The sequence below is a fragment of the Piliocolobus tephrosceles genome, chromosome 3, assembly GCF_002776525.5.
Source record: "Piliocolobus tephrosceles isolate RC106 chromosome 3, ASM277652v3, whole genome shotgun sequence".
Lineage (NCBI taxonomy): Eukaryota > Metazoa > Chordata > Mammalia > Primates > Cercopithecidae > Piliocolobus > Piliocolobus tephrosceles.
In genome coordinates this window covers 46,095,349-46,117,254 of record NC_045436.1, presented here as the reverse complement: position 1 = coordinate 46,117,254, position 21,906 = coordinate 46,095,349, and the positions used below count along the sequence as shown (strand labels likewise).

Below are 21,906 nucleotides of genomic sequence, written 5' to 3'. Positions count from 1 at the left end.
TTTTTTCCCCCTTATTCCTCTGCTCTTGGCTTTCCTGTAGTAAATACATAGGTACATCTAGGTAAAGCAAATGAACAACCCACAGAGCAGAATCAACCAGATTTGGAAACTGTTTTATTCACAGGGTATTTTGAAAATGCTTATGAAGTCAAGGAGAAGAGGTCTTGTAGCTATCTCTCTATTTTCTCCTGCTCTTTACTTTGAAGTTTCTAGAGTAGCACCTGTGGTCTCATAATGAAAGGAAGGTTTAGAAGTCAGTATGGATATGCTTAGGAATGAGATAACTCTTATTTGATGTGTTAGTTATCTAATGCTGCAAAAGAACCCCTTATTCCCTCCACCCCCCAAAAACACCTTAACCCCCCTTTAGGGGTAAATAAGACTCCCTTATTTCCCCCACCCCCAAAACACTTAATAGTTTATTAACAACCCTAGAATTTATGGGTTGACTGGGTGGTTTCTTTATGGATTACACCTGGGTTTATCCAGTTAGATTTATTTAGCTGGACAATGCTAGAAGAGAACCAGTTGGAGCTAAAGGTCTTCACTTACACATCTGGCAGTTGCTGGCGCCTGTCGACTAGGGCTAAACTAGCTTTTCTACATGGTGATATTAGAGAGGTGTTGATGATATTTTCCCCAGTGATGTCTAATTTGTTTTGTGATATAGTCACTGTTTTTAAAAATCAGTGTAGCTAGAACAGAGGTACAAAAAAGGGTATTTTTAGTTGTATAGTTAATTTTAAAACTTACTGTTTTATGAAAATGAGTGAACTACTCATTTTCGTGGATTACATATAACATATAACGTGGAAATGTCTCATTGTTTAATAAAAGAAACCAGATATAAATAGGTGCTTATTGAGTGAGTCCATGTATATAAAGTTAAAAATGATAGGTGAAATTAATTTATGGTGTCTAAAAGTAAGAATATTGCTTACCCTTGGGAAGGAGAAGAGGGGATAGTGACTGGAAGGGACACAAAAATGATTTCTAGAGTGTTCTATTTAGGTAATAACATGGGTACTTTTCTAGAACTGTACACTCATGATTTATTGAAGTGTATACTTGTATATTCCTTCTGTAAGTTAGGACAGTAAGTTTAAAGACCAACCATAAAAGAGATCTTAATGAGACCCTTGCCCATTCTTAAGCAGTGTTAGACAGTCTGCATGCAAGTAACTAGTTTTAGACCTGAAAGGCAGCAAATTGTTGAAAGCATCATTTTAAAAATTTACTATTGTTTTTTGTATTTTATGGTAGTATAACAAGCACATACTCATTATGTATACGGCACATCTCATTACGCTTTGCAGTGCCTCACAGATACTGTATTTTTAAGAAAAATTTACTTTTCAAAACAAATAGATGGTTTGTGGCAATCGTGTGTCAAGGAAGTCTATCAACACCATTTTCCCAAGGCTTGTGTTTACTCTGTTTTTAGCAATAATGTATTGCTTTAAATGATGTATCACATTTTTAAAGTAATAATGTATTTTTAAACTAAGGTACGTACTTTTTTAAAGACATCATGCTATTGCACACTTAATAGTGTAAATGTAACTCTTAGATGCACTGGGAAATGTGATTTGCTTTATTGAGGTAGTCTGGAACTGAGCCTACAATATCTCTGAGGTATGCCTGTATTGAATAAGTAATGATCTTGTATTATTACCCTTCAGGAACCCAGTAGTAATAAATTATATACAGTTAGCCCTTCATATCCATAGGTTCCACATCCATAGATTCAATCAACTATGGATTGGAAATATTTGCCCCCAAAACAGATAAAAATAAAATGGATGGTTCCATCTGTGTTAAATACACTGACCTTTTCCTTGTCATTATTCCCTAAACAGTATAGTGTAACAAGTATTTACATAGCATTTACATTCTATTAACTTATTACAAGTAATCTAGAGATGATTTAAAGTATATGGAAGGATGTTTGTAGGTTATATGCAGATACTACATTTTATATAATGGACTCGAGCATTTGTGGATTTTGATACTCAAAGGGAAGGGGACGGGAACTCGTCTCCCACAGATACTGAGATATGACTCTATTTTCAGGGAGAAGTCCTAAGAAATCACTTGATACTAATGAAGAGAAATTTCTTTTTCATATATTTTATATACAATTCTAAGATGCTGAAATATGACCTTATGTGTAATATTGGTATTACCTATTTATTTTTGTCCTTTTTAAGGTTTTGCGTCCATTCCTGCTTCGTCGAATTAAGGCTGATGTTGAAAAGAGTTTGCCTCCAAAGAAGGAAGTAAAAATCTATGTGGGCCTCAGCAAAATGCAAAGGGAATGGTATGTGTTCTGAGATATACTTGATAGCACTATTGATTCTTCCCTAAATTTCATTTGTATGTTGTTTTCCTAATTTGTGTTTTCATGGAATTGCAGTTTGCTGGATTGAACTCAACCTGAAAAGAGTTTTCTCGTCATGTAGTAGAGGGCTTGCTCATTAAGTTCGTTATAGAAAATTTTGAACCTACTAGATGACAGAATCAGGATGGAAGGCTTATAAATCCAAAATTAAAATTGGGATTTAAATAAATGGGTTTCATATGAAGCCATCTATTTGGGTTTTTTTAAAAGGAAACTGTGATAGCACAGTGTGGGAAATAAACGGTTCACTTAGTAGTTCATAAATACTGGGTCAGCAGTGTAAAGTGGCTGCAGAAGAAGATACTGTTATGTAAGTGTAGTGTTCAAAGGGGGGGAAATAAATTTACCCTTTACTGGTCTCATATTTCATGTATATTTAAGTGCATACTTAAATTTTGATAAGTATTTACAAGAGACTAGAGTTGTTTGGTTAAAGAACTTAATATCATAGAACTGGGCATGTTATCTGGGTAGGAGGTTTTCTGTAGAAGGTGGTTGGTCCTAAATGTCCTCAAAACTTTTGAAAGAGTAGCAGATACTAGGCTTAGCTTAGATGACTGTAAAACAGAACTAAGATGAGTCAATGCTAAGAGAAGACAAATATTTTTTAAACATTTGAGTGAACTTTATATCAGAATTGAAATGGAAAGGTCTGCCTTGTTGTTTAAGCATAGATTGCTTAGGCTACTTATTTTGTTCAAAGGATCCAAGGCTCTAAAACTTTAGTGCTTAGACAAATTACTCATTCTTTCATAACAATGTCTTAAATTCTTAGTATACATTCAAGGCTTTTTATAATCTGGCCTTAGCTTATGGCTGTAGCTTCACAGACCTACCTCACAGACATATCTCCCTCCCCCTATGTATTTATATGTATGTTTAAATCACGTTGTATTCATATTGTTCTCATCATCATGCCTTACCATTTCATTAGTCTTCTTGTCTTCTCAGATGTTAGGGTTCTTACCTAAATGCTACACTAGCTATGGGGTATATAAAAATCGAGTAGTGGCACTTTCTGTTGCAAAAAACGACAAACTAAAATTATGTTTAAAACTTACATTTTTAAAGTTTTGCTTTATACTTAAAAATATAATATCTTACTGCTTCGTTTTAATTCTACCCAAGGGAACTGTTTTTGTACTTTTAAAATAATATCCTCAAGGCCCAAGGCATAAGTGTGAACATTATAACGCTATGTACAATAAAGAAAAATGGAAGCAAAAAGAAAGAGGTTACAGATGTTAAATTCCTAACCATCCCTAGAAGTTGATGAGTAGTTTTTTACAGATATTTGGGGGTTCAGGTGGGGAAGGGGGTTAAATATGTAAAGTGGCAGGGGTTGATCAAGAAACGTTTAAGCTCTAAAAATATTTTTCTTCTTTGAATAGGTATACTCGGATATTAATGAAGGATATAGATATACTCAACTCAGCAGGCAAAATGGACAAAATGAGGTTATTGAACATCCTGATGCAGTTGAGAAAGTGCTGTAATCATCCATATCTCTTTGATGGAGCGGAACCTGGTCCACCTTATACAACAGATATGCATCTAGTAACCAACAGTGGCAAAATGGTGGTTTTAGACAAGCTGCTCCCTAAGTTAAAAGAACAAGGTATCTGTTACCTGTATCAAATTATCAAAACTGTTTTAAAATGCTCATGTTAAAACAAAGGAGCACTATACTTTGAAATGACTGCTCTGATGCTTTCCAAAGTTGAAGTGTAGAATATTAAAAAAACCTATTCATTATCTGAGCTCTAACCCCCACTCCTGATTTTAGGCCTTAAGTCTCTTAGAAGGTAAGCAATAGTTAGAGCAACCATACTCCCTTGATTTTGGGAAGAGTTTACACTTTATATATACTTTCCTAGAAATTACAGCTTTCTGTCATAAAATGTGAAGATTGCACCTCCCTCCCACACATGGTTCCCAGATCCATTGTTAGACAGTGGTGTGTTCATGATACTGTTTTTTAATTATTTATGTGGGGTTTAGTTTAATTAGGTATTATGTACATGGACCTGAAACATTTTTATTTATAGTATGTTGACTTTTTATATGAAAAGGGGTATGTCTGTGGTGTGTGTTTGGGTATATTTAAATTACACGAATGTAGAAAGAACTTAGAAGCCAGCTTCCAATTTTAACTAATAAAAAATGTTTTTAGTCTACTATACTTTTCCTCCTCCCAGATTATTTGAAGCAAACGTCAGACACTATAGCATTTCATAAATTATCTCTCTCTTAAAGATAAGAAATATCACTGGTACAGTATTAAGTGTACAGATTCAAGTTTGTTTGTGTTTCTCTCTGTATTTTAATAAGAATGACAGTTGTACCAGTAGATGAATCTCCTCTATGATACTATCAAAAGCATATTGTAAGAGTTGTCAGTGAATGGGTTTACTTTTTCCTTTTTACAGGTTTTTGTAGAGATAGATTTTTTAAAAATGCTTTCCTTGAAAGCAAAGTAATTGAAGGAATTGAATTGGTGGGGAGGAGTGGCAGGAACTTGGTGGGAATATTCAGATATTAATGTAAAGTATATTAAACTCTGCAGGGAAAATGGAGACTATTAAATGTTCTCATGTTGCAGTACTTTTTGGAAGGCTGAGGTGGGCAGATCATTTAAGGTCAGGAGTTCAAGACCAGCCTGGCCAACATGGTGAAACTCCATCTCTACCAAAAATACAAAAAATTTAGCCGGGCATGGTGGCATGCACCTGTAGTCCCAGTTATTTGGGAGGCTGAGGCAGATGAATCACTTGAACCTGGGAGGCAGAACTGAGATGGCGCCACTGCACTCCAGCCTGGGTGTCAGAGCGAGATTCCATCTCAAAAAAAAAAAAAAATTCTTACGCATTTGAGGTGCAGGAACGTGTGACAACAGCAGATTGTCAGCCTCCGCTTCTAAGACGGGATCATTTCATAATCATTACTTTTCAAATGATCCTTTGTCTTGATGCATTCTACTGAAAGTATTAGGTAGCTGCCTAAAGAAGTGGAAGGCAGTCAGATAGTTTGAATCACATCAGATCAGTGAAGGATAGTGATTGTAGATATATGAGGCACATATTACAGTCCTTTGATCTGGAATGGGTCTTCAGAACCAGATTGAAACCTAGAGTATTAGGTGTGTGTTGGGGGTTTGGGGAGTCATACGCATTGAAGAGGAGTTGTGGAGTAGTGGAGGGTTATTTTTAAACATATGTGGGGTAACAAGATAATGATTATCTTACCCTTTGAGATGGGAAAGCCTTCCAGACCAGAGGCAAATACGCTTTTCTGTACAAATGTTACCCTTTTTTATTTGTGCCATGGTGAGAAAAAAGTGGGAAATGACTGACTTGGATAATAATGTGTAGATTTTTTTGCCCCCTTGTAACCAAGTAGGTAACTTTGGAATTACAGATAATTGGTTAGTATTACTTTTGGTTACCCTTAAATTTTTCTACTTTTGAATATATTAATATATTCACTAACAGGTTCACGAGTATTAATCTTCAGTCAAATGACAAGGGTATTGGACATTTTGGAAGATTATTGCATGTGGAGAAATTATGAGTACTGCAGGTTGGATGGTCAGACACCCCATGATGAGAGACAAGTGAGTAAAATTTGGGGAGGGAGATAAAAAAGAATCATAAATTTTTTGACAATAATTTTATTTTATCCATAGGACTCCATCAATGCATACAATGAACCAAATAGCACAAAGTTTGTTTTCATGTTAAGCACGCGTGCTGGTGGTCTTGGCATCAATCTTGCGACTGCTGATGTAGTAATTTTGTATGATTCTGATTGGAATCCCCAAGTAGATCTTCAGGCTATGGTAAGAGATAACAAAATAAATGTATTCTGTGCTTAGTAGATGAATTAGTTAGGGTGAGCTAATTCTACAAATATCAGTGACTTAACCCGATACAATTTTATTTTTCTCCAATCCAGTGGTTCAGTGAGAGTATATTGAGTTGATGTTCCATCTAAATATAAGGGTATTCCCATCTCAGAGATCTGCCATATCTTAGGACCCTGGAGTCCTCTGCTATGTCCTCTGCATCCTGTTGGCAGAGGGGGAAAGGATAGAGTTGGAGATTTCCCAGGAAATTTATGGGTCAGACCTTGAAAGAGCCTCCTTGTCTCTCCACCCTCTTGATCAGACAGTTGGACAGAACTCAAATCATGTAGCATAACTGACTGCAAGGGAATTGGTAAATTATATTGTAGTTGTATCACAGGACGAAAGAGAATTGGGTTTGATGAGCAACTAGCCTGTCTGCCACTTTAGATATTTAAAAGATACACCTGTGTGAAAGTACCAGTCAGATCAGGAAGATTATTTTTAGATTGAGATAATTGATACTGCAGATTGGCCTGACCCATGATACTGGTGACTATAAACCCAACTGTAATTAGTCTTTCTTTTTTTTTTTTGAGACGGAGTCTCACTCTGTTGCCCAGGCTGGAGCACAAGGTCCGCCTCCCGGGTTCACACTATTCTCCTGCCTCAGCCTCCCAAGTAACTGGGATTACAGGTGTGCACCACCACGCCTGGCTAATTTTGTATTTTTCTTAGAGATGGAGTTTCACCATGTTGGTCAGGCTGGTCTTGAACTCCTCACCTTCAGGTGATTCCCTCACCTCGGCCTCCGAAAGTGCTGGGATAACAGGAGTGAGCTACTGTGCCCAGCCCATTAATCACTTTCATCTTGTGCTCTTACTAAGGTTGACTGGGGAAAATTGACCAATTATTAGAAATAAGGGAGTTTTTTAGGAATGTAGTTAGCAAAAGTGGAACAGAAATTCCTATTCAAACTAGTTTGACTACTTGTATGTAGTTAATTGGGTAATATTTAAAGATTAGAATTTTTATGTTGTTTGCTAAGTTCCTTGTTTCATGTCACTTTTTTGCCTGATAGCAGTAACAATTTGGGTTTGATTTAGATAGAAAAACATTTTGAATTTAAACCTAGGGAAAAAGACTTAAAATCTTTTCTCATCAGACTTAAAAATTACAATTTGGTGTATTGTTTGGAGACATTGTGTGTGTTTTATCTGTGTAACCTAGCAGAATTCATCTGATTCCTTACAGATTCATTGTTATTACAAATTTTTAAAAGTTTTATACTTCAGAATATTTTAATTTTTGTTTCTCAGTGTACCCATTTCAGTGTTATTTATGTGACTTTTAAACTCAATTCAAAATAACATGGTAATTTATTTAGGACCGAGCACATAGAATTGGACAGACCAAGACAGTCAGGGTGTTCCGCTTTATAACTGATAACACTGTAGAAGAAAGAATAGTAGAACGTGCTGAGATGAAACTCAGACTGGATTCAATAGTCATTCAACAAGGTAAGCCATGGAACTTTAAAACTTTACCAAGTTGGATTGACACAACCTGTTTTTGTTTGAACATCATCTTAGAAGATTCTTGTTACTAAGCATCCATTGAGTCAAGCTTGCAGCCAGTAGAGATGACTTGTATTGCAAATACAGTAAACTTTAGTTTTGTCCTTAAGAAGATTTATTTGGGCTCAGGACAATTGAGTTTTGAATAATGACTCTGCCAGTTAGCAGTTCTCTCTGGTTACATGAACACATTTCCTCATCTGTTAAGTGGGGATAAAAATACACTTAAGGATTTTAAAGGATTAAAGGGGATAATATATATAAGATATCTGATATTCAGTGTGGTAGTTAATGATTTATATGTACTAATTACTCTGGATTACTGTGGGGAATACTGAAGAAATAAAAATCAAAGAGCCTGATTTTATTCTTTTTTCTTGTCTGCAACTTATTGAGTACCCACCAGATGCTAGGCACTGTTCTTGGTGTTGAGAATTCAGTGGTAAATGGAACATTCAAGTATTCTTACTTTCAAAGAGTTTACAATTTAGTTGGGAGGGCAGATGAAGTAAACAAGGTATAAGTAGGAGTAGGGGGTGAGAGTGGGATTTTATTTTGAATCGATGGAAGGAAACTTAAGTTCTCATTCCAGATCAGCTTTTAAGGATGACATAATTTATGTTTTCGTGAAACTTACTGTAAAGTTGATGATAGGAAATACAAAATTCAAGAAAAGGGGTGGGAAACTTAATAACTTCAAATGTGCATTAGTTTCCTTTATAACTGCATTGTGGGCATGTATTTACTGTCTATAAAGCTGAAAGGCATATTGTTACATTGTTTACTGATTATGTAGGTATCTTGATTTTGTCAGTCTCTTATTTGCATGTAAGAGGGTATTTTACATGTCTTTGGTATCCCTAATGCTATTCATAGTGTTGGCCATTTGTCTGCATACCTAAAGACAATAAATTATTGCTTATTTTTACAAATTGTTTCCCTTAGTAAAGTGTTTACTTTGTGCCAGGCAGTGTGAACATTTCATTTTCTCCTTTAGTCTTCATGCCAGCTTGAGATGTTAGCATCAGAGGTAAAGGCTTTTGAGAGGTTAAATTACTTGTTCGTTGTACATACAGCTGGGAAGTGACTCAAGGGGGATCAAGAACTTTGTTAACTATTAAGTATTTAATTAGAAAGGTCTTTGGGGGCTTCTCGAGGCTGCCAACCCATGAGGTTATCTCATGGGTGATATAATGGCCAATGTTTAATTTTTCTGCACACATCTATGTGTTTTGAAAAACACCTGCCATGTGCTTCTTGTTCTCAGTTATTTTCATCCATGAAACACTTTTTTTGAGATGGAGTTTTGCTCGTTGCTCAGGCTGGAGTACAATGGCACAATCTTGGCTCACTGCAACCTCCACTTCCCGGGTTCAAGCAATTCTCCTGCCTCAGCCTCCTGAGGAGCTGGGTTTACAGATGCCCACCACCAGTGGTGCCTGGCTAATTTTTTTGTATTTTTAGTAGAGACAGGGTTTCACTTTGTTGGCCAGGCTGGTCTCAAACTCCTGACCTCAGGTGATCCACCCATCTCGGCCTCCCAAAGTGCTAGATTACAGGTGTGAGCCACCGTGCCTGTCTGAAACACTTTTTTAAATAAAGATTAAAAAATCTTAATTGATTCATAAATTTAGAAATCTTGAGGTTTTTCACTTCATATTTACTGTGGCAATTTTTGGAGCAAACCTTCAGGCTAATAGCTTTCTTGTGCCATTTGTAGACATGTTAGTCAAATAGCAAGGCTTAAGTACATACCTCTGTGTTACTGTTTTTTATTTGAGGGACATAATTGAAAACGAGAGTACACAAGCACTTTACATCTGAAGGTTCCCTTTCTGCCCAACTTGGAAGTAGTTTGTATAAGCATGAGACCATTTTGGTAGCAATGGCAGCATCCAATCCAAAGAAACGTACTTTCTGGATATTGCCTCACTTTCAAAGTCACGGATGTTTGGTTGTATATTCTGTTATGGGCCCCAAACTGTGATACAAGTATTTAAAGAAGTTGTTGAAAACTTGGATCTTGTTCTACTTAATTACAAGTTGGTTGGCATATAAAAATCAAAGCTTTAATTAGATGTATGTGAGTGACTCTTGAGGTGGGTGAAAACAAGTCTTTCTGGGTTTTTTTTTTTTTATCTGTATTTTTGAAAACACAAATTACAAGGTTGTCCAAATTCCTGCCAACTGAAAATCTTTAGTAATTTATTAATGGTGAGTTTCTTCGATGATCCAGATACATTTTCTCACCAGGTGTGGTAGTGCATGCGTTTAGTCCTAGCTACTTGGGAAGCTGAGATAGGAGGATGGCTTGAGCAGGGAGTTGAAGGCTGCAGTGACTGTGGTCCTGTCATTGCACTCCAGCCTAAGCAACAGAGCAAGACTGCGTCTCAAAGAAATAAATGAATAAAATAAATTTTTAGGAGTTTCAGTTCTTCTGGAAGTTTTCTTTAAAAAGAAACTGATGTTACGTATTTCAGTTCTGTGTAAAGTTTGGCCTGTGTGAAGGATTTTTTCACTTTACTTTTCTAAGGAGAAAAAGCTGATTTGGGGAGTATTAGTAATAACACTTTCTGCTCATCAGAAACTTGTGTATATAATGCTTCCATCTGTTGAAACCTGTAGGTTTTAGAAAACTTTGTCATATGCAGCTTTCACAAAAGATTATATTTCATTGACACAGTATACAGTAGGGTTCATTATATAATACATCAGCTTTAGGAATGTTTTGTAGCTTAGCAACTGAAAATTTGGCGTTAAATTTAGTGCAAAAATGAAAATTATCAGATGTGAATAAACAGTAAACAGAAATGATTGACATTTGAGACAGAATTATAAGGCATTAAACCTTACATTTAAAATTTCAAGTTTCCAGTAAAATAAAGTCTGTTCAGTTAACATAATGCAACACAATCTTTTTTCAGGGAGGCTGGTGGATCAGAATCTGAACAAAATTGGGAAAGATGAAATGCTTCAAATGATTAGACATGGGGCAACACATGTGTTTGCTTCAAAGGAAAGTGAGATCACTGATGAAGATATTGATGGTATTTTAGAAAGAGGTGCAAAGAAGGTGAGATGTAGATTAAATAATGCTTTTAATATAGAATGTTTTAGACCAGAAACAGGAAATATTTGTTACATTGATGATAAATAATTTTATTTCCCTAACAAAAAAGCTTTTATGTACCTGAAGTTAATTTATTTTGACTGCAGGTTTCATGCTTGCTTTGTCGTGAATCTAAGAAGTTGATTGTTTTGTTCTCTAGACTGCAGAGATGAATGAAAAGCTCTCCAAGATGGGTGAAAGCTCACTTAGAAACTTTACAATGGATACAGAGTCAAGTGTTTATAACTTCGAAGGAGAAGACTATAGAGAAAAACAAAAGGTAATTTAGAAATAGGTTTGGGTTACATGAAAGCTTTATTTTACTGGAAACCTGGAATTTTAAGTGTAACTGTAATGTCTTGTAATTTTGCTTAAAACAGCAGTCATTTTTGCTTATTCACATCTGAATATTTTCATCATCATGTAAAATTTAATGCCGGTTTTTCAGTTGGGAAGCTCTGAAATATTTTTAAAGTTTTTGTAATGAAGTTTGTGGTATATGTTTACAGTGAAATATATTCTTATATGAGATGAATAGTAATGTGGGATGGTAACCTGATTCATTTTATTTTAAACAGCAGAAGTGGCTGGTAATAAAGGGCACATTTTCTTACTTCATAAGTAATACTACGTAATATAGAGATAAATTGAAAAATACCCATAGAGTACAAGAAAAAAATAATTCTATCCAATGTTTTTCTTGTTAACATTTAGGTCTGTATCTTCAGAATTTTTTCTAGGCTAATTTGTATCTACACTTTTCTCCTAGTTTGGATTTATACGAAACATTCAGTAGTGTTTCTCCCTCATTTAACAGTTGTTCCTGTAAGCAAGAAATACTGAATGCTTACACTGTTGACTGGACACTGTCTCATGTGTTAATTATATACATAATATTGAGCAAAGTATCATATTCCCCATCCTCATAGAGCTTATAGCCTAGGATTTTGTGAATATCTTTCCATTTACAAACATCCTTCTTGATGATGATTTGTTACTGTGGAATAAAAGTCTGTGATCTGAGTTGTTTCCCATGTTCTAGATTGCATTCACAGAATGGATCGAACCACCTAAACGAGAAAGAAAAGCCAACTATGCCGTGGATGCATATTTCAGGGAAGCTCTTCGTGTTAGTGAACCTAAAGCACCCAAGGTGAGTTGACTGACATAGCATAAAAATATCTAAAATTTTTGCAAATGTAATTTTTTTCTTATATTCTTGCAAAAAGATTGATACTTACATTTTGTTTCTTTCTTTCTTTTTTTTTTTTTTTTTTGAGACAGAGTTTTGCTGTTACCAGGAGTGCAGTGGTGCAATCTCAACTCACTGCAACCTCCACCTCCCGGGTTCAAGCAATTCTCCTGCCTCAGCCTCTCGAGTAGCTGGGACTACAGGCGCCCACCACCACCCCTGGCTAATTTTTGTAATTTTAGTAGCTATGGGGTTTCACCATGTGTTGGCCAGGATGGTCTTGATCTCTTGACCTCGTGATCTGCCTGCCTTGGCCTCCCAAAGTGTTGGGATTACAGGCGTGAGCCACCACCTCTAGCCTACATTTTGTATTTCTTTGGAGTGTACTCCCTTCTGTTTTTAGTTAACATTTTTAAAAAATTAATTTTGAATCTGTGCATTTAAAATTAAGATATCATTCAGTTGCTTGCAGAATTGGCTGTCATGGTTTCTGAAGACTAAGAATACATTTAAAACAAAATTTCGGCCGGGCACGGTGGCTCAAGCCTGTAATCCCAGCACTTTGGGAGGCCGAGACGGGCGAATCACGAGGTCAGGAGATCGAGACCATCCTGGCTAACACGGTGAAACCCCGTCTCTACTAAAAATACAAAAACTAGCCGGGCGAGGTGGCGGGCGCCTGTAGTCTCAGCTACTCCGGAGGCTGAGGCAAGAGAATGGCTTAGACCTGGGAGGTGGAGCTTGCAGTGAGCTGAGATCCGGCCACTGCACTCCAGTCCGGGCGACAGAGCAAGACTCCGCCTCAAAAAAAAAAAAAAAAAAAAATTTCTTTTTTATGGATAATGCTTATTTTTATTTTTCTTAGGCTCCTCGACCTCCAAAACAACCCAATGTTCAGGATTTCCAGTTCTTTCCTCCACGCTTATTTGAATTACTGGAAAAAGAAATTCTGTTTTACAGAAAAACTATTGGGTACAAGGTAATTGAAATTATCCACCTTTCTGTTCATTCCTATCCAGAAATTATGGAAGGTATAAACATTAGTTATAAATATTTATTTAATTTGGACCTAGTAGGAAAAATAATTGCTTTAGCCTAGTTGTATATGTGAAATATGTAAACTTGGGTCTGTTGTTCTTTAAAAAGAAAAAATAAGACTTCATGACCAATCTAGTTTGTTTTTAATGTCATAAATGCAGTGTATCAGTGTATTTTCTTTCCTGGTTGAATCAAAACTTGTGAAATGTCAGTTAGTTGGTTTGTCACATGCTCTTTAAAATTTACTGATTTAATGGCATAGGAAAATATCTTTTAGGTACCTCGAAATCCTGAGCTGCCTAATGCAGCACAGGCACAAAAAGAAGAACAGCTTAAAATTGATGAAGCCGAATCCCTTAATGATGAAGAGCTAGAGGAAAAAGAGAAGCTTCTAACACAGGTATAGCCTTTAATCAGTACAAACTTTAGTAACAGTTTGTTGTAAAGGACTGTTTTAGGTTATGTTGGGGCATACAAATAAGTAAGTTTGTGCTTTTAAAGATGGAATAATTGGAGACAATTATGGGCATGTGGATAAATGCTTCATTTGATTGTCACTAGTTGAGGTAGTTGACACTACGGATTTTATTACTCTGGCCTCGGTAGAGTGGGTATCCTTTTTATCACCTTACTTTGAATGTTCCCATCTTTCCTATGAATTTTCCACATTGCTACCCAGTCACCATTTTCAATTATAAATCTTGGCTTGGTGTTTTTTAAACATCCTTTGGTGTTCATCAAGGTCTTTCAGAATCTTGCCTTTGACTTACCTTTAAAGCTTTATTTTCCTTCCATTTTTCTACTTGCTCATATTTTTGCCCTTTATGTTTTTCACTCTTTCTGGCCAACTGCTAATAATCCTTCAAAGCTCAGTGAGACTGTCACCTTTTCGTACAGTGTTCCTTACTCTCTCCCACTCATATTTAATTGCTTGAGTATTTGAGCAATGTATAATGTGTTGTCAAAAGTGTACATTTACGTACACGAAAAATTACCACCCTAAAAGAACTTAATAAATAAACTAGCAGCAATTGAAAATTTGTTATTGTAATATTTAGAAGAATTGCTAAAGTTTTAATAGCATGTTTTCCAGTTTAATGTGCTGTGATTAAATATTTTGTTTCTGTTTCTGTGAAGGGATTTACCAATTGGAATAAGAGAGATTTTAATCAGTTTATCAAGGCTAATGAGAAGTGGGGTCGTGATGATATTGAAAATATAGCAAGAGAAGTAGAAGGCAAAACTCCAGAAGAAGTCATTGAATATTCAGGTAATTCTTTTAACCAGGCTGTTGGAGTTTAGTAAGAGCTGTTGGAAGGTTCTTGTTTTCTTACTCTGAATTATGTTGTGATTAACTAATTTTGTCACAACGTAGTTAGTACCTTCTTCATTATTTTTTACAAATTAGAAAATGTCCCCTTCCCAAAAATAGCGTAGTGGTTTCCTTTTTAAAAATTTTTTAACCCTAGCTAACTCTAGCCACAGCAGAGAAAATCAGAATAAGTCACTGGATAATTGCCCTTGTGTTTTTATCTTAATTTCTCTCCATAACTTCAAGTATTATGTGTTGTGTTTCCTGAAGTCATTTGTATTATCAGGTTAATATAATGAGGGTATGCTGTGGTGAGCCTGCTTAGAATAGCAGAAATTTAAGAATTAGAAGATAAATAATCTAGTTGATCCTATTTTTGTTTACACTAAAGAAATAAAAATATACATGATTTGTTTACTTTGTCCAATTTTTACAGCTGTGTTCTGGGAAAGGTGCAATGAGCTCCAGGACATAGAGAAGATTATGGCTCAGATTGAAAGGGGAGAGGCGAGAATTCAAAGAAGAATAAGCATCAAGAAAGCACTTGACACAAAGGTAATTTGCTTGTTAATAAGTTATGGTAGTTAATAAAATAACTCCTAGCTGAGAGTTATTTTTATATAATGTGTAGAGTTATTTTTATATAATGTGTTGTAGTCAGTGATACAGTCACTTAGAGAGTTACTTTTTATAAAAGGAAAAGAAGTAAGGGTTCACAATTTAAAATTTCTTTGAGTAGCATTCAAATATGGTGTTGTCAACAGAATTTACCTGTATAGCTAGACTGATAGATCTGAGTCAGAGGCACTAAGATTAGCTTTTTACTAAGTAGAATCAGAAAGTCTTAGTCTGTATTTCTCTTTATAATGATAATAAAGACTATAAAGGTCTTTCAGGACAAAGGTTATATAAAGCAATTGAGGTGCTCTGGATAGAAAATTCTGATTTGAAATACAACATTTCAGCCAATTATACTAAAGCTGCATTTGAAATACAGATTATATAGCGTTTGTATTTTATATAATACAAAATCTGACTTTCATAGATTGGACGGTACAAAGCACCTTTTCATCAGCTGAGAATATCATATGGTACTAACAAAGGAAAAAACTATACTGAAGAAGAAGATCGTTTTCTGATTTGTATGCTTCACAAACTTGGATTTGACAAAGAAAATGTTTATGATGAATTGCGACAGTGTATTCGCAACTCTCCTCAGTTCAGATTTGACTGGTTTCTTAAGTCCAGAACTGCAATGGTGAGTGCTCAGGGCTTTTTTGTGTACTGTAGCCAAGTTCAGAGTAAATGTCATCTTTGGTATTCTTTAAGGTGACCTTAAAAAAATGTATGAAGTAGACTTTTGTTACAATATTGTTAGTATCATAAAACCTAATAGCAGGGATAACTTAAAAGTTTATTGATCCCATCCTTTAATATCTTACATCTTTAAACATCACTATATGATAAGACTAGCTTTTCAAGTTCTAAGTGGGAGGAAGTATCAGTTTCAACTTCTGAGTGTCATGACTTTTTGGTTTTTCAAATGAACATATTTCTATAAAGAAAAATGGTCCTTACATTGAGGCATCTGCATACTAGAATGCTGAATATGGATTATTTTAAGATGGCTTATTGTAGTAAACACTATTTTTGTACTAATTTAATGCTAGGTTTTGTTTTTATTCCCAATGTCTGGCTAACTATTTCTGACCAAATAGCCCCATTTCTAGTAACCTAAAATTTGAATACAGAAAAGTTTAGCTTTGATGGATTGCTCCTTTTCTTCCTTATTTCACCACCATTGAACTTTGAGCTTCAACTTGTTTTCTGCCAGATGAGGATAATGCTAATAAGTTCTGTAGTCTTAAGTTTGGGATATTCTGGGATAAGTAAAGTTTAAACATCTTTGTGTTTGTTTATAGTTAAAGTAAAATGTCACTTTGTAAGACAGTGGATAGTAAACAGTATTTTCATGTTTGACCACTGAAATTTTTATTTCACTAGACATCACTATTTTGTGATACCCAGGTTTGGGAAATGTACTAAACTTAAATACGTAAAGCTACTTTGAAGATAAAACATGTGTAAATATATAATTAGAGAAAAGATCCAGTTGCTGAAAACTTGTTTCTTCTTAAGTGGGAACAATTTATAGAGTTAATAAAGAATAATTTGATAGTGATTGTAACAAGACAGTGTCATGTTAATTTACCTAGTACAGTACTATAACTTAAAACTCTGTTACTTCTTAACATGTTCCATGTTAAGATGCACAAAAAATGATTTTTCTATCTCTATATACTATTTCTAAGCCTTGTGTGGTGTATTCTATAGAGTAGTATTTTAAAATTATTTTACTGTAGTTGTGTGTGTAGTAGTATCACTTACTATAAGAAAAAAATAATTTTGCCCTATAAGAAAGGGAGCTGCTAACCAGCAGCCATGCAAATGGACTTCTCTTTCTTTCAGGGTTATCTGCTACTTCTACGTTATACTTTAAATCTTTTCTGGAGACTGTATGTTCAGTTTGCCAGAGAGAAATGAGATAGAACCTATCGTAGACTTCCATGGCTGGTTTTCCAAAATTGGGAAACGTGCCATGTGATTCATTGACCACCATAATTCTAGTGATACTTTGAAGGGAAAGATTATACACACCTGTTAAAGTTCTTGCTTTTGACCCTCACATACGTACGCTATTAATCTATTTAAGTTTTGGATATAAGTAGCACAGTACTTATCAGACATAAACACTAAGTAGCAGTATTGCATATGTTATGAGCTGTTCATTTTTATTGCTTTAATTCCTAAGTGCAGGAAGAATTTTTGAAGAATACACAGTAGTTTGGCTTTAAAGAATGGTGTAAAAACATTATTTACAAATATCTTGCTTTTAATCTTCATAGCATGAATTGTATATGAAAATCGTTTTTTTTTTAAATTAGGGATGTATTAGTGGTTTTATATTATCCTATTAAAACATACTTTGTTTTAAAATTGAAATCATGAAACTTGTAGATGGAAAGTACATGTACTGTGTTTGTTTATAATTTAGGAGCTCCAGAGGAGATGTAATACCTTAATTACTTTGATTGAAAGAGAAAACATGGAACTAGAAGAAAAGGAGAAGGCAGAGAAAAAGAAACGAGGACCAAAGCCTTCAGTAAGTATTCATGAATATGTAAATATGTGGATAATGTAAATTTCTCCTTTCTAAGTATTTAACACTGCTTGGCTGTCATTGATGTGTTAGTCCCTGTTATGCACTCCATCCATTGCCTTTACTTTTTTTTTTTTTCCCTTAAAGGGGAACCCAAAGTCATAATTTGAGATTCGTCCACTTTCAAATTTAGGTAGTGGTATAAATTTTTTATTTTTAGTTGTTATGAGTAGGTATATGTATTTATAGGTTATGTGAGATATTTTGATACAGGTATGCAATAAGTAATAAGGACATCGGGGTAAATGGGGTATTTATCACCTCCAGCATTTATCCTCTGTTACAATTTAACTCTTAGTTATTTTAAAATGTATAATTAAATTATTTTTTGCTGTAGTCACCCTGTTGTGCTATCAAATAGTAGGTCTTAAGTCACTCTTTGTATTTATTTATATCCATTAGCCAGCCCCACTTTCCCCCACCCCCACGACCTTTCTCAGCCTCTGGTATCCATCCTTCTACTCTCTATCTCCATGAGTTTAAATTATTATAATTTTTAGCCCCCACAGATAAGTGAGAATATGCCAAGTTTGTCTTTCTGTGCCTTGCTTATTTCACTTAACATAATAAACTCCAGTTCCATCCATGTTGTTGCAAATTATAGGGTCTCACTGCTTATGGTTGAGTAGTATTCTGTTGTGTATACATACCATGTTTTCTTTATCTGTTTGTCTGTTGATGGACACTTAGGTTGTTTCCAAATCATGGCTACTGTGAATAGTGCTGCAGTAAACATGGGAGTGCAGATACCTCTTAGATACACTGATTTTTTGGGGGGGTGTGTACCTAGGAGTGGGATTAGTGTATTGTAGGGTAACTATATTTGTAGTTTTTTGAGGAACCTCCAAATTGTTTTCATAGTGATTTGCGTTCCCGCCAACAGTGTATGAGGGTTCCCTTTTCTTCACATTCTTGTCAGCATTTGTTACTGCCTGACTTTTGGATAAAAGCCATTTTAACTGGGGTGAGATGTTACCTTATTGTAGTTTTGGTTTGCATTTCTCTGATGATCAGTGATACTGAATAGCTTTTAATATGCTTGTTTGCTATTTGTATGTCTTCCTTTGATAAACATATGTTCAGATCTTTTGCCTATTTTTAAATTGGACTGTTAGGATTTTTTTCAGTAGAGTTGTTTGAGCTCTTAAATATTCTGGTTATTAATCCTTTGACAGATGGGTAGTTTGCAGATATTTTCTCCCATTCTGTGGGATGTCTCTTCACTTTGTTGATTGTTTCCTTTGTTGTGCAGAAGCTTTTTAACTTAATGTGATTCCATTTGTCCATTTTTGCTTTGGTTGTCTGTGGGGTATTATTCAAGAAATCTTTGCCCAGTCCAGTATTCTGGAGAGTTTTCCCAATGTTTTCTTGTAGTTTCATAGTTTGAGGCCTTGGAGTTAACTCTTTAATACATTTTGTTTTTATTTTCGTATATGATTAGGGATGGGGTCAAGTTTCATTCTTCTGTTTGTGGGTATCCAATTTTCCCATTACCATTTATTGAAGAGACTGTCCTTTCTCCAGTGTATGTTCTTGGTACCTTTGTCAAAAATGAGTTCCCTGTAGATATATGGACTTATCCCTGGATTCTCTGTTCTTTTCCACTGTTGCACTGATCTATGTATCTGTTTCTATACCAGCACCATGCTGTTTTGGTTACTATAGCTCTGTACTATAAGTTAAGTCAGGTAATGTGACTCTTCCAGTTTTATTCCTTTTGCTTAGGGTGGGTTTGGCTATTTCTGAGTGTTTTGTAGTTCCATGTAAATTTTAGTGGTTTTTTTTTCTATTTCAGTGAAGAATGCCATTGGTATTTTAAAGGATTGCATTGAATCTGTGGATTGCTTTGGGTGGTATGGACATTTTAACAATACTGAATTTTCTAATCCATGAACATGGAATATCTATTTTTTTGTGTCTTCAATTTCTTACATCAGTGTTTTGTAGTTTATCGTAGAGATCTTTCGCTTCTTTGATTAATTCCTGGGTATTTTATTTCACGTGTAGTTACTACTTTTTATTTTTCACATTTTTCACTGTTGGCATAGAAATGCTACTGTTTGTTATATGTTGATTTTGTATCCTGCAGTGTCACTGAAGTTGTTTGAGTTCTAATAGTTTTTTGATGGAGTGTTCAGGTTTTTCCAAATGTAAGATTATGTCGTTTACAAATAGGGCAATTTGACTTCTTTGTTTCCAATTTAGATGTCCTTTATTTCTTTCTCTCGTCTGATTGCTGTAGCTAGGACTTCTTTGAAATACTTAAAAAGTATAAATTTAGCTTGACTGGGTTGTGTGGGAAAAATCACATCTTGATGATATGGTAGTCCTTAATATGGGGCTTCATGAAAATCTGGGAACGTATGTCTCGTAAATGCCAAGTGTGTACACATCTCGTTGGGAATACAAGTTATAATTTTAGAATAGGAAACATTGGAAAAGCAGTGGTATTATGACTTTTACTGTTAGTCTCTAAGTTTTGATTGATTGTTTCAGTGATGTTTTAGCAATGTGAAGGCAAATACTTTAAGGGAAAAAATGTTACTTAATAATAGTTAATTTAATAAAAAATGATTACTTTATAAAGTCATGAGTAAATGAATATCTCTGGATAATATTTCATATTTATGTAACTGCCTTTTAAAAACTCAGGTGTTTCTTATTACTCTTTTGGGAAGCGTGCATTTATTTGATGCTGATTTACTACTGTTAATTGTGCATTATTTTTATAATGTCATTATTAACATTAAACTTTTTTATTCTGTAAGTAAAATAAGTAGGTAAGATTATTTGGAGGCTTTATAGTTTGCTTTGAAAGATTTATATAGCCTGGGAGAAAAAATCTCATATACCTATTACTTTGTAGTAGTAGTTATTACTAAAGTGTTATAATGTGTCTATTTTTTTTTATATTTCATATTTATATGAGTCTTGTGAAAAGTAATCCTTTTGTCTGTTTGTAGACACAGAAACGTAAAATGGATGGAGCACCTGACGGTCGAGGAAGAAAAAAGAAGCTGAAACTATGAATATGTTTTTGTTTCTTAATCACTAACTTTAAACCAGTAGTTCTTTAATTTACGGGTCTTCATAAGATGTACTGTACAATGCTCAATTGTTATGTCATTTAAAGACATCAGGTTCATCTGTTTACTGAGCTAGAAACATAGTATGTAGTTTCACTTTTTTAAATGCAACAGCTGTGCTGAAATTTTTTTATCATTAACACTTGAAGTAATAAAATAGGCTTCATTTATTACTAAGTGTTTCATTTGATTTATTTTTCTATTGTAGTTCCATTTGTGAAGATTGTGACTTTTTGTTTATTAGCTATAATTTCTACACTTGTAAGATTTAAAAACAAGTTAAAAAGAAAATTGCAAATAACATTTGTCCCTTTCAGTCTTCATTTAGTTGTATAATTATTTTAATTCACTTTGCCTTTGCAGAAATTTGGGTATTTTCTTTGTAGTGCTATTGAGTCTCATCTGGAAAGATTATATAAATTGCATTCTCCTTGCTTATGTGGGTAGAATGGGAAAAGAAGGCAAGACAAAGTATACTTAAATTCTATGCATATTTCTGTTACGCTTTGTTTTTTTAGTTGATTCTGAAATGAATACGCCCTATTCTTTTGAAAGAATGGCCTTTTAGTTGTATAGCCAAAGACATTTAGTATTTTCCGATTCCTTAAGGTATTACTGTACCATTTTGTAAAAGGAATATTATTATTATTATTTTTAATTATTTGGTAAATATTTTGTCATATGACCTTCTGAAGCAGCCACAACTTAGATAATGTCAGAACTAAGGTGATTTTTTTTTTAATTTTGAAAGAGCCAGCCAAAATGAGGTGTGAATTTGTCATACTGTTACATTGAAATTGGTAACAAAATGTATCCCCTCCCATTTTGAGTTTTAGGGTAAATGAAAATTTTATTGTATTTTAAAGTAATTTCTAAGTGTTAGCAAGACTGACTGTAATTCCAGTTTCTGTTTTCTACGGACAGACTTGATAAACTGGAGACCCTAAAGCAGGAATACCCAAATTATAGTGTCAGGATTTTAGCTGTACCAGAGGCCTTTATGTGCTACACATAATTTGTATAAAATTTTATATGTGCAGATTGGGTACATAAACAGTTCTCCATTTTTCTAAGGGAATGCAATAAATGTAGCATCGTGAATAAATATAACTTTTATAATCTGTAAA

General features: G+C 34.5%; 1 protein-coding gene across 1 annotated transcript in view; it reads left to right on the top strand.

Moving 5' to 3' along the window:
* SMARCA5 (SWI/SNF related, matrix associated, actin dependent regulator of chromatin, subfamily a, member 5) overlaps nucleotides 1-21,906 on the top strand; it is a 40,649-nt gene extending 18,743 nt beyond the window's left edge. The window contains exons 10-24 of the mRNA XM_023225961.1: nucleotides 2,211-2,320; nucleotides 3,793-4,019; nucleotides 5,893-6,014; nucleotides 6,087-6,239; nucleotides 7,633-7,765; nucleotides 10,747-10,895; nucleotides 11,092-11,211; nucleotides 11,974-12,084; nucleotides 12,989-13,102; nucleotides 13,439-13,561; nucleotides 14,299-14,431; nucleotides 14,910-15,028; nucleotides 15,519-15,731; nucleotides 17,529-17,636; nucleotides 20,657-21,906. Coding sequence (XP_023081729.1) covers nucleotides 2,211-2,320; nucleotides 3,793-4,019; nucleotides 5,893-6,014; nucleotides 6,087-6,239; nucleotides 7,633-7,765; nucleotides 10,747-10,895; nucleotides 11,092-11,211; nucleotides 11,974-12,084; nucleotides 12,989-13,102; nucleotides 13,439-13,561; nucleotides 14,299-14,431; nucleotides 14,910-15,028; nucleotides 15,519-15,731; nucleotides 17,529-17,636; nucleotides 20,657-20,722 — 2,001 coding nt within the window. The 3' untranslated portion in view covers nucleotides 20,723-21,906. The remainder of the gene's footprint in view (nucleotides 1-2,210; nucleotides 2,321-3,792; nucleotides 4,020-5,892; nucleotides 6,015-6,086; nucleotides 6,240-7,632; nucleotides 7,766-10,746; nucleotides 10,896-11,091; nucleotides 11,212-11,973; nucleotides 12,085-12,988; nucleotides 13,103-13,438; nucleotides 13,562-14,298; nucleotides 14,432-14,909; nucleotides 15,029-15,518; nucleotides 15,732-17,528; nucleotides 17,637-20,656) is intronic.